The sequence below is a fragment of the Artemia franciscana genome, chromosome 2 (genome assembly GCF_032884065.1).
Source record: "Artemia franciscana chromosome 2, ASM3288406v1, whole genome shotgun sequence".
Taxonomy (NCBI): Eukaryota; Metazoa; Arthropoda; class Branchiopoda; order Anostraca; family Artemiidae; genus Artemia; species Artemia franciscana.
This window is the reverse complement of record NC_088864.1, coordinates 2,871,420-2,883,997: the sequence shown is the minus strand read 5'-3', so window position 1 is coordinate 2,883,997 and position 12,578 is coordinate 2,871,420. Positions and strand designations below refer to the sequence as shown.

The 12,578-nt window shown below is 34.8% G+C and overlaps 1 protein-coding gene across 3 annotated transcripts in view; it reads left to right on the top strand.

Moving 5' to 3' along the window:
• LOC136035983 (protein O-mannosyl-transferase Tmtc2-like) overlaps positions 1 to 12,578 on the top strand; it is a 213,087-nt gene that overhangs the window by 169,636 nt on the left and 30,873 nt on the right. For all 3 annotated transcript variants that reach the window (XM_065717905.1, XM_065717889.1, XM_065717895.1), the window contains exons 11-12: positions 5,236 to 5,320; positions 11,009 to 11,187. In XM_065717905.1, coding sequence (XP_065573977.1) covers positions 5,236 to 5,320; positions 11,009 to 11,187 — 264 coding nt within the window. The remainder of the gene's footprint in view (positions 1 to 5,235; positions 5,321 to 11,008; positions 11,188 to 12,578) is intronic.

Here is a 12,578-nt window from a genome sequence, read left to right as displayed (position 1 = left end):
AATAGAAAAGCTCAACCTTCTTCAAGGCAAGTCAGAATCCTAATTTTCCAAATAATTGGATAGGTTTCTTTTTTTACTTTTATCATTTTTTAGAATTGAAAATAAAATATTAATTTATTAATTTTATGCCTTTTCTTGCTCTATCTTACTTCCTATTTATGCCTAATATTTCGTTCCCATTGTTTCGGAAGTCACATCCCATTAGTCAGAATTATCCTTCCTAACAAATATTCCTTAGAGATAAACATCATCATATATAGACAGTTAGCGATCTCCAAAGGAAGAAACGTGGCAAATAATAGAAAGAAGACTTCATCAGTACAGTGCTTTTTGATATGCAGATACGGAAATAATAAACTTTTTCCTTGCCAAGAATATACAGTGTATATAATTGTCAGCACTCTCAAAAAAAGAAGCATCATTCTACCTTTACATCATAAAGGGGGAATGCTTTTCTTAGAAATGTTGAACTGGAGAAGACCGTTTATCATATCGATGAGTAGAGATCCAGTCCCGTCGAATAGGAAACTTTTTCTTTTATGATGTTGATGTGCGCTCAAATGAAATTCACTGAATGACGAATTGCTTCTCTTTAAATTGCTTTATTTCAATGGAATGAAATGCTCTTACTTCTTGCATTTTTGTTTTTTCCTGTTCCCATCCTAGAAATATTTTCGAAGCAATAAATCATGATCAATCGTACAAAATACTGTTTCAGTGAGCCAAAAATCTATAGCAGTTTATAAGAAAAATATTTTTTTTGTCAAACCATTTATTGCACTGAACAACATGTAAGGAACCAACCACGTCAGTAACATTAAACAAATGTCCCAAATGAGTTTTAGCCATCTGGATGAAAAACGATCTAAATCAACATGTGTGAGAGCCCTAGAGCGGTAAAAAAAATGGAAAAAAACATGATTATGAAAAGCAGGTCAATGCTTGTTAATAGCTATTAAACACTTATTTTCAATTCAATTCTATTTATAAATATAGTACACATAACAAATAAAATACACTAGGTCACCAAGGAGAGGCAGAGCTCGTGATTGTGGTGACCCTATCAATATTTTCAAAATGAGTAAAACTAGTTGAAGATACAATTCTCAAGTTCACGACCCACCACACAAAGCAGAATGACAAAATAATTACCACAATATGGTAAATAATTACCACAATAATTAACAATCAAATAAACGAGCTCAAAGAATGACATCATGATGTCATGAGAATGACATCACTCAAAGAATCATGAGCATTCAGAGACGATAAATTATAAAAAAGAAAAAAAAAATGTTTGAAAAAATCCGGAAAGGAAAAAAAAATATATTAATGGTGAAAAGTTTCTATGAAAAAAATTTGAAGTTCATGTCAGATTATATTAAACGTTTTACTATCATCAATTTCACGCTGTATATACAGCGTGAAATGTTCTCCATGCGCTTGTTACCATGTTCCTTGGTGAAAATCTCGATCGCTCCGTTTAAAATCGAGAAGAAATACGCTAGTCTTTATGCCGAGTCTCATAATGATGAAGTTCGCCCTTACTCCTATGCATATCAATTTGACAGTAGTATTTGCATAAAAATAATTTTAATGGTCTTGATATTAGAGTTTTTTTTTTTAACTTTTGTCTCGACGTACAGCAGCAAAAATTTTAGTCTACAAACTTTTGTACGTCTTTTTCCTGCTCCTTTGTACCTGATTTGTATCTCTTTTCAACTTTCTATTTATGCTCAATATTTTATTTGCAATATTTTGGGAGAAGGATCTTATTTATCGAGTATCATACAAATATTCTGCTCAAATAGGCTGCCCAATAATTTATTTGCAATATATTTGGAGAAGGATCTTATTTATTAGTATCGTACAAATATTCTGCTCAAATAGGCTGCTCAATATTTTATTTGCAATATATTGGGAGAAGGATCTTATTTATTAGTATCGTACAAATATTCTGCTCAAATAGGCTGCTCAATATTTTATTTGCAATATATTGGGAGAAGAATCTTATTTATTAGTATCATACAAATATTCCAAGCAAATATGCCTTGATAGATAAGAATTAGCTCATATAGACGATTAACAATTTCGAAAGGGAAAAACTTGGCAAATAACAGAAAGACTTCATTATTAACATGTGTTTTGATATGGAGATACAGCAATCATCAATTTTTTTTCTTATGAAAAATATAGTAATTAATAACTGTCAGCAATTATACGGGGAAAGCATCGTTCTATCTCCACATCATAAAGGGGCAATGCTTTCCTAGAAATGTTGATCTGGGGAAGACCATTTATCACTTAGATGAGCAGAAATGCACTCTTTCCAAGAGAAAGACCTTTTCTTCGTGATGTTTATGCAAGCTGAAATGAAGTACCACAGATGACAACTTACTTTATTTTTTAAATTACTTCATTTCAGTAGAATTAAATTTTCTCTTAGAATAACGCTTACTTTTTATATTTTATTTATGTTTCCTCTCTAAAGCTATTGTGGAAGTGCTGTATCATAGCTTAGTCGCATGAATCATTCGTTTCGAATCTCATATGAGGTATAATTTATATTTATTACCAACCAATGGATGTTTTTGACCTGAGCCTCTACTCAGGTTGGCGAGTCTCCCCATAATAATAGTTTCAATAGAGAAAGTTTGTCTGTCAAATCGCTGACGAGGGTGGACAATAATTAGAGAACTGATCTTGTCAAGAGTATTCAAAACCTTAAACCCACAAAAAGGGATGTAATTTGGATGAAAATTAATCTGTCTAAGCCTAGTATGTCTAAGGACTTTATGGCGGATATCTGATGACTCTATATTCAATAATGTAAAATTGCTTGTTTGAAACAATTGATGATTATGAATGATAAATTAGGAGCTGGGGTGCCAATTCACATAAATATAATTGTTGAGGCAAATATAGTTTTCAATATCTGAATACGGGCAAATTTTGTTGTTTATCCACTTTTCGTTGAAAACAAAAAAAAAGTATTCTTGACTGGAGATACAGTGCTCTTCATAGTTGAGGGTAGGGGTGGGGGAATCTGCGGGATGGCAATAGCCTCCCACTCCGTTTAAATAAGCTCCCTGGCTAAAAGTATCCCTTTTCAATAGTAACTAAACTCTAAAAAAAACTTTCACAGAGATATTCACATAATTTTTTTTTTATGCTGCTTTCAAAAATATGAAATTCTTAGGTACAAAGTTGCTAGCAAAGAAAAACTATTAGGATAAGAAACATTTTCTAAGCATTTGAACGGTGAAAATGGGCATATATATGTTTTTTTAATTTGACAATATAATTTTTTCAAATTATGTCGTCAACTTGAGATAAATTCTTGAGGAGAAATTTCAATCCCTATGTACGGAAGTAAAGTATCTGATATTTTTCCTGAATAAGTGGTCACTGATAAATGTATGTAGGTATAGCCTTATTGCTTATCATAGTACGCAAGAAAAAGTAATCGATGTAGCTGAAAAATTAAAAAAGATATAATAGAAGAAAAAAACTTAAATGAGTACATAAACGGCAAGACCGGCTTAGCAAAATATTAGTCTAAATTAGTCTAAATATAGTCTAAATATAACGTGTCTAAATATTAGTCTAACGTGTGTTTGTCGGTTTTGCTTGCTATTTTGATCCAATTCAAAATTTCAAAGTAAAGCAGTCTCCCTCTCAGCATCCATGTTTCAAACTTAGCCTAGATATACTCCTCCGCAGAAAGGCAGGCAAAAAGGTAAATCAGGCATTTATGATGATTTGTTGAGCTTATAAATGAAAAGCTGGAGAAGTTTGGCCTAAAAAAATCGTCATTAAGCGCTCCTATTTTTTGCGGCCAAAAAAACGCTTTATGAGTCAACTCAAATAAAAAAAAAACAATAAGCCAAAAGCTATTTTCTTTACTCTTTATTGTAATATAATTTAACCTACATGTTTAAATGTTTTTTGTCAAAATATCAATAAAGGAAAGATTGTATATACAAGCTATTTTGATTTTGGTTTCAACATAAACTTGAACAATTAGAAAAGGCACGTTTTTTAGACATTAAGCATCCCTTCTCCATCAAAATAATCCACTTTGTTCGCCCCTTGTAGTTGGCATACAACTACGGCGTACTGCTTGTACGTTAGTATTTCTGTATCGACGGGTAGTAATAGCTGTCCACCTTGAATGAACTATGTTAATTGTTTAGGCAATAATGTACCGTTACGTGGAAATACAGGCTATTAAACTCGGATAATATATTGATATATATTTTGATAGTTTTACACTGATTTATATCATAGGATTTCACACAATATAGTTTTGGTCCTAGTTGGGACAAATTTTCTGCTTTACGGCTTCTATTGGCAGAAATCAACGTGGTATTATCTATCAAATATAAAACATGATGTGGAATTGTATAAAGGACAAATAACAGCCTATAAGAAATGTTTCTAAAAAAGAGTAAAGTGTCAATTTAGAGCCTATAACGGACAGAACCTATCCTATACAGGGGCTGTTACTCGCGTTGCAACTCTGTATGCGAATAAATAAGCAGATTGTTTCACAACCCGGGGGGTTTTGATCGAATGGAAAAGGAATTATAATCAGTCAGAAAAAATTAAATGGTTGTGTAACAGAGAGGACGGTTATGTAGGTATGTGGTATTATAAAAAAAACATAAATTAAATAAACATAATATTTTAAAATAAAATAAAAAGCTATGTTACAAGATATGTTGAGCAGGAACTATCCAAACAAAATGTTACACCTCATTTAAATTTTTCAAAATTTTAGTATAAAAATACTTGATCATGTTTTAAGTGCATTCTTTTATAAGAAAACTCCCCAAAAAATAAGGTCTAAATGTCACTGTTTGTGCAAGATAGCATAAAAAAGTGTGTTTTGTGATTCTTTGGACGGGATCATTTCGTAAAGCGTGGGTGTCAGGGATGGTGGAAACCAGGGGCGTAGCTCAAGAATTTCTATTGGGGAGGGCAAGAGGGGTCCATATCTAGAGTAATAGTTTCTTCTCAAAACTATTGGGGGCAACTGCCTTCCTTTCCCCCTCAAACAACGCCACTGGTGGAAACCCATTTAGTCCTCCTAATCTAGATTTTATTCCTTTCAATTTTAATTGTACACTTTAACCTTATTTGAAGAAAAGTGTTCTCTTTCTGTTCTTTCGACAGAAAGAATTAATAAGAAATAGGAGACAAGTCCTCTAAAATTTTCTTTCTTTTATTTAGGAAAGTCGTTTATTAGAAGCAGAAGCTCACTTAAGACGTGCCCAAGTGTTGGCCCCAAGCGACTCTAGCGTCAATCAGCATCTTGGTAAGCACTTTTTGTTGCTCATTTAGATCTGATCTTTATTAATATAATGTAGTTCCCTGATTTCTATATCCCTCTCGAGTCGTAATTGCATTGTCAGTTTAGAATAGCTATATGGAAGAGTTATTTGATTGGTAGGAGAAGATAATATTTCTCCTTAATTGTTATATAAGCTTGTAACTGTCCTTTCATATCTGACTTTAAATACGTAAGGGAAAACTATTTAATCAAGACGTTAAAAAATGATCAAGAAGGCGTGCAAAAAATATTTGAACAAGAAATTCTAATTGCTTTTTAATTCGTCTTTTTCTAACTGTAATACTCTATGTAAATTCATGTATTACTGTCATTCAATTTTACTAGGCCTAATATATGTTTTATTTATATTTCATATGAAAAATAAAAAAACATCATATTTAAAAAGCATATCCATCATCATCAAACAGTTCTTGGCAACGAACTGTAAGTAAGGAGCGACCCTGCTCACTAGTAGCAGAAACTCTAAAAAAGGATTTTTCATACCAATAGATATATCAAAAGAATCGGGTTATTATGCTAGGTTTCAAATATATAAGTATCATACCCGTTAAAGGCTACGAGCCTGAGAAATGTTGCCTTATTTTCGAAAAAAGGGGAAAACTCCCAATAGCCTTAGAATCTTAATGGAAATCACACCATCAGGTTCGGCTTACCAGGAAACCTGATTGCAGATGTGTCAAATTACTATCTGCAAAAGTGTGGAATTTTGTGGCTTTTGTCAGAAGAAAGATCGCTTGTGGTTTTTTCCCCTGGGGTGATCATATCGCCCCTTGGTCCTAAAATGTCCCAAGAGGGCTCATTTGAACGTAAATTAAAAGTTCTAGTACCCTTTTAAAGTGACCAAAAAGTTGGAGAGATACTAGGCTCCCTCCCATACTCATTTTTCCCTAAGTCACTCGACAAAAATTTTGAGCTGGCCATTTTGTTCAGCCTATTTAAAAAATCTAATAAATATGTCTTTATATTATTGATTATTCGGAAGTATACAGAAGTTTTCGGGGGGTTTTCTCTGATGAGGAGGGGCTTGCTTTGGAGGATCTTTCCATGGAGGAATTTATTATGGGACAATTATGTCCCATTATGTCTTTAGGTGTAAAATAATCCCTCACAGTCCCCAGGGGAAGGGCTGTAAGTTGTGAACTTTGTACATTGTTTACATGAAGTATTTGTTATTGGGAAGTATACAGCCATTTTTGAGGAAGGCATTTTGCTTGGGTGGATTTCTATGGGGAGAATCTTCCTCGGGGAGGGATTTTCCGGGGGGCTGAAAATTCCACGGGAAATATTACACCGGGGTTTTGACAGAATGACTATACAAAATTCTTTTTAATTGTCTTATATACTCTCAGCCAATTTTTGTATGTGGAGATGCTCCGGGGGGAATTACCCAGGGGCTTTTTTCCGCGTGTTTGTTTTCTGGGAAATAATTCCCACGGAAGGGTATTTCTGAAGTGATCAAGAAACCGATTAGTGATTAAAGTTGTATATAAATGAAAAAATGCTAAGGAAGATTTTTCAGGATGAATCGTCCTCAAACAATTTTACAGAGAAGGGGATTCTCAGCGAGGATGGAGCTGTCTCGAGGGAATTTGACGGGGGGGGGGGGGCAAAAAGAAGAGAAGATTGACTCTTATCTTAATATGTGAGAAGTTTCTGCATCATCAGACTCCTTTAGTCCTTAGTTATAGGTTTATAAACAAGCGTTTGATTCAGTCGATAAAACAGCTTTAGTGTAGGTCCTTTCCTTGTATGGTATACTCGATAAGTTCATTAAAGTGGTTCGTTCCGTGTACGAGAATCACGTTGTTGTGATCAAGGCACGAATTGAGGTTAGTACTTGGATTTCAGTGGAACCAGTAGTTAGGCAGAGTTGATGGTTGAGTGAAGAATTGAGGTTAGCACTTTGATTGCTATGGAAGCAAGAGTTAAGCAGGGTCGAGGGTTGAGTGAAGAATTGAGGTTAGCACTTGGATTGCTATGGAAGCAGGAGTTAAGCAGGGTCGAGGGTTGAGTGAAGAATTGAGGTTAGTACTTGGATTGCTATGGAAGCAGGAGTTAAGCAGGGTCGAGGGTTGAGTGAAGAATTGAGGTTAGCACTTGGATTGCTATGGAAGCAGGAGTTAAGCAGGGTCGAGGGTTGAGTGAAGAATTGAGGTTAGCACTTGGATTGCTATGGAAGCAGGAGTTAAGCAGGGTCGAGGGTTGAGTGAAGAATTGAGGTTAGCACTTGGATTGCTATGGAAGCAGGAGTTAAGCAGGGTCGAGGGTTGAGTGAAGAATTGAGGTTAGCACTTGGATTGCTATGGAAGCAGGAGTTAAGCAGGTTTGAGTGTTGAATTGGGGTTTGTACTTGGATTGCTGTGGAATCAGGAGTTAATCAGGAATGAGTCCTATCTTATGTAGGCAATGCACGGTTATTAGGACCCTTGAATCAGTTGTGGTGAGTCTGTCTAACTTACTAAAGTTCAGGTGTTTGTTTGATTGCTCGTATTTCAAACAAGATTCTATACGAGGAACGTGGTTCCACCGCCCCTTCTAGGGCAAGAACCAACGAAAGGTTAAGGGGTCTAAGACACCTTATACGAATGATGGGTGGCAAATTACCAAAGGTCATTTCATATGTCCATCTGAGGCCAGACAAAATGCATGTATGCGTGTCATCTGGTCTCCTAATTGGGTAGGACGACGTCACAAGGAAAGAAAAAAGGAAATCAAAATTACGTAGGAGGAGGCAAAGAGTGAAGATTTGAATATATTTGGGGGGAAAATGTATTTGCTGCTTTGTTGGTATCAGACGCCTTACTGCTGCAATTATTTGCTATTATTGTTTGTAGTAATAAAATATATTTTGTCAAACATAAGGAATCCAACTATTCAAAACTTTTAGGGACTATTATTTAAAATTTGACGGATTCTCTGGGATTGCCTATTTTTTTTCAAAGCGAATTATGCCCTTAATCAGTAAATTAAGGACTTACTTTCTCATTTTTTCTGATATAAATAAACTTTGTTTCTTTCTTTTTTTACGCTATGTTTGATCACTCTGATGTAAAAAAAATAATAATAACAAAAACCAAAAGAGGTATTTTGAGAAATAATAAAAGAAAACAAATAATAAAAAACGAACAATAAAAAACAATAATAATAACAAAAATGGTATGTTGAAAAAGGCATGATAAAAAGGTATTATGATTTTTTTTTTGGGGGGGGGGGGGCCTTCGTTGTGAAATTTCATAAAAATTATAACACATTCATAGAAACTGTAAAAAAGAAAGAAAATAATGAAGCTACATAAAAAGGAATCATTTTTTGTCAGTTTAAATAGAATTAAAGGCTTTCTAAAAGTCAGCTTGTGAAGTAATTATTACTAACTTACACCCATTGCATAGGGTAGCAAATTACTTTTCGAACAGGTAAATTTTAGCTCTTTGATTTCACAGGATCTATCAGTCTAAAAATGTTTAGAAAAAAAGAACAATACATAGGTTCATCCTATTTTATATCATAAAGTTGTATGTTAAGATTACATAAAATTTGTTTTTTTAACTAACCATAAGTATTCAATTGTTTTAATCCATAATTTGTTTTAATACAGAAACAATGAAGAATCCATTTCTACTCAGAATTGAGTAAAAAAGCTAAGTGTTTTTCAGCTGAAAGTTAGGAGTGACATTGAGGCGTAAAAATATATTTCTTTGTATATGAGGGAAGCTGCCCCCTCCTTAGCTCTTTTGTTCTTTGCGCTAAAATCTTAAAGCCTATTTAGAAATCTTCTCATTCGACCTCATTGTGTTTGAGCGACTTCATTGTATTGTCACAGTTAGACAACTGTGACAAAAAGACAAACTTGGCGTAAGAAGCGAGGGTTCTTAAACGAACCAAAGGAGGTCAAAGCATGGTCAATGCTGTAAAAAGTCAACGGACGGCAGCTAAAATAGCAAATGAAAAAATCCATTCAATTTATAATTCATAATTGTGTTTCATTAACCTGTAAGATTTTGGTTGGATTTGGGGTTGGGTGACCTCTTTTCGTATTGTTGCAAGTATTTATATTTTTCATTTTTAATAGATTCCCATTTAGACATCGATTGTGGCAGAGGAAAGTGCCAATATAAACAATTACTTCAGTTTTTTCTAAAGTTACAGTCAGTTGCGGGAGTGTTTGTTTTTTAAAATGTGAGTTTTTGTTTCTTATATATTTGATTGTTTATATTTTTTATGTTGGTTTAGTTGTCGTGGCATTTTTATAATGTCTTAAAAATAGTCTTAAATTGTTGTAATTTTCTCCTTTTTTGTTGTTTTTTTTTATTTTTCGTTGAGAAAGGCTCCCGGACGTGGGGCCGAAATATTCGGAGTATTTTTATTTTTTGGTTAGCTAAAGTGTAGTTTCTTATTTTATTTTGTTGTCACTGCTTTATAAGAAATTAAACCCGTTTTTTCTTCAATTATTATTTTTTTCGTAAGCGAGGGTTCAGGAAGGGACAACCCCTTCTCATAAACAAAATCAATTATATTTGGTTTAAGTTTTATTGTTTCTACTTTCATCTGAAAAAAAAATCAAATCATGCCAAGAAATCCCCTGTATCCACTTGTAAAAATTCCCTTAAAAGATCCCCTGGGAAGCTTTCGTCCTCATGGGAAATTACTCCAGTGTGAAATCCTCCTCCCCCGCAGAAAGCTCCACCCAAAAAAAATCTGTGCATTTCCCAATCAAAAGTATTTGTATGCCAACAATGTGCAAATTACATAGCTCATAACCAGTTCCAGGGGCTGTAGAGGGCCGTACGATCCTTTATCTGAAACAGCACATTGTATAAAAATGGGGTCCAATCGCACTTTCTGGGACTATAATGAGAGAAAGGTTGAGATGGTTTGGGCACGTTCTGCAGATGAAGAAGACAGATTGCAAAAGACTGTTTTTGTTGGCTACCCGTCTAGGACCAATTGAAAATCAGCCTTCCCCCCCAAAAAAAAAAAATTGAGTAGGAGGATGTCATAAGAAAAGATTTAAGCGAAATTGGAACTTCCTAAGAGGGTCGAATAGGGGAGGCTTTAAATAGACTGGGATAGAGGATGAACGTGCGTAGCTGTCTTGGCCTGAGTTGGCTAGGCACTGCAATTAGATTTTAGCAGTAATAGAATTGGCAGCAGTAGTAGTGGTAGTATTTAGTAACTGTATTATGCAATGTGTCCTTGGTAGCAGGAATTACGATGAACCTAAATTAAGACATAGAATACTGTAAATGTCTTCAAATGTTTGAAGAGATGCATTCAACAGAGGTACAAGAGGTGTAATAGATTAAAAATTAAGATTTATAATGTAAAAGGTCTAGGAACTTTTGTTTTTGCTTCTGTGATTCATAATACAGGAAGAAATACTTCCAAAAAAATAAGGCGAAAGAAACAGGTCACCAGTAAGAAATTGTCTTAGACCGCTAGAGTATAAACTATGAATAACTTTAGCTACAGCAGGGCTTTATTTTTCTATGAATATCAATTATTGCTGGATCTATTGGTCACATTGATATAAAGCTAATTTTAGCCTCTTGGCTGAAATGATCCATCAATTAACCACAGACTAGTCACTTTTCATGCATGGCTTTTGATTTGAGTCTGTTGAGCTTGAGTTAATTGGAAGAAAATTTATTCTAGGTCAATTTTTAATGGAACACGAAAGGTACAAAGAAGCTGCGGCAGTTTTCAGAATGGCTTTGGAACAGTCTCCTCACGACAGTGACCTATTAAGTGCTTTGGGTCATGCGCTTAAAGAGATGAACGACCTTAACCAGGCTGAAATTTACTTCCGTCGAGCTGCTGCAGTGAAGCCTTCGGTAAAATATATTTAATTCGTCTTGTAGGCACGTAAGAAGTGTAGGACACCTTCGAGCTTCAAGTCCCTTATTGCAAAATACAGATTTCTGCACTAGCTCCCATGTGATCCTATATTGTTCGTATAGTTCATATAATTCGTTTTGTTTCAACAAACTTTTACTACCCCAACCTCCACCTTAGTGTTTTCGGCAAACATTTCTTGTCAGTTACATTTTAAAAATTTCTTTTTCAAGCAATGCAAATGTCAAACAAAACATTTTTTGTCAAGCAGTTCACAGTAACAAACGACATATAAAGAGCGACTCATGTTAATTTTTATCTTCATTTTTTATCATCCTCAAGCCAAATGTATCTGACAACCTTGTCTGCAAAGAAATAATAGCATAAGTATATTCTATGCGTTTAATAGTGAATGTATTTTTTAATTTTCCATTAATGAACTAAATGACGTGAAGTTCTTAAAATCATATAATATTGTTTGAAGACCACAGGACACTTCTTATTTTTCTAATTCTCTCTCTCTCTCTCTCTCTCTCTCTCTCTCTCTCTCTCTCTCTCTCTCTCTCTCTCTCTCTCTCTCTCTCTCTCTCTCTCTCTCTCTCTCTCTCTCTCTCTCTCTCTCTCTCTCTCTCTCTGCGCATGCTCACCAATCTAGTTTTAGAATTCCCATCTGTTAATGAAGCCCACTGGCATTTTAATATCTGTAAAACACTAAAAAGACCTACCAGTTTGCATTTAAGCTTCAGACATGAAATACAAAAATCTTTATCTCCCCTACGAGTATCGTACGTGAGTATCCAAAACCCAAATGACTGTGTAGCAACACTCTGAAGAAAATCTTGCATGTTTAACACCATTGCATCACTTCATCGTTCTCATATTAGCAATCGGTCGGGTGTTACGGACACTCAACAAATAATATAACATAAGATTTGTAATTTTCTCATGAAGTCTGAAGCTAGAAACTTGACCAAAAAACTCTTCCGGGGTTCATTTTTGTGTTGCGAGAGCAAAACTTTGGTTTTGATTCCTGGAAACTGGTAAGGGCCTGGCCTGTGCGGTTTTTACGGAAAGTGTGGACCTCAGGCCGGATTGATGAATATGGCATTAAATTTTGGAAAGCTCCGCAGAACTCTTGCCTGGGGCCAAAAAGGATGGTTTTTTCTTGTCCACGAGCCAGAGCCTATGGTGTGCAAAGTGAAGTGGAGAGAGAGAGAGATCTCTCTCTCTCCAGAGGTAGAGATACCTCTCTATGTCAGAGAGAGGTATCTGAAGTTGTGCAGCCAAGCTGTCGTTTCATCAAACCATGTTTCTGCTTTCGAGTGGAAAGCTCTTTTTTAGCAGGCAAGCAGGCAGGTACCACTTTCAAATTGAAGATGGACTAAAATCT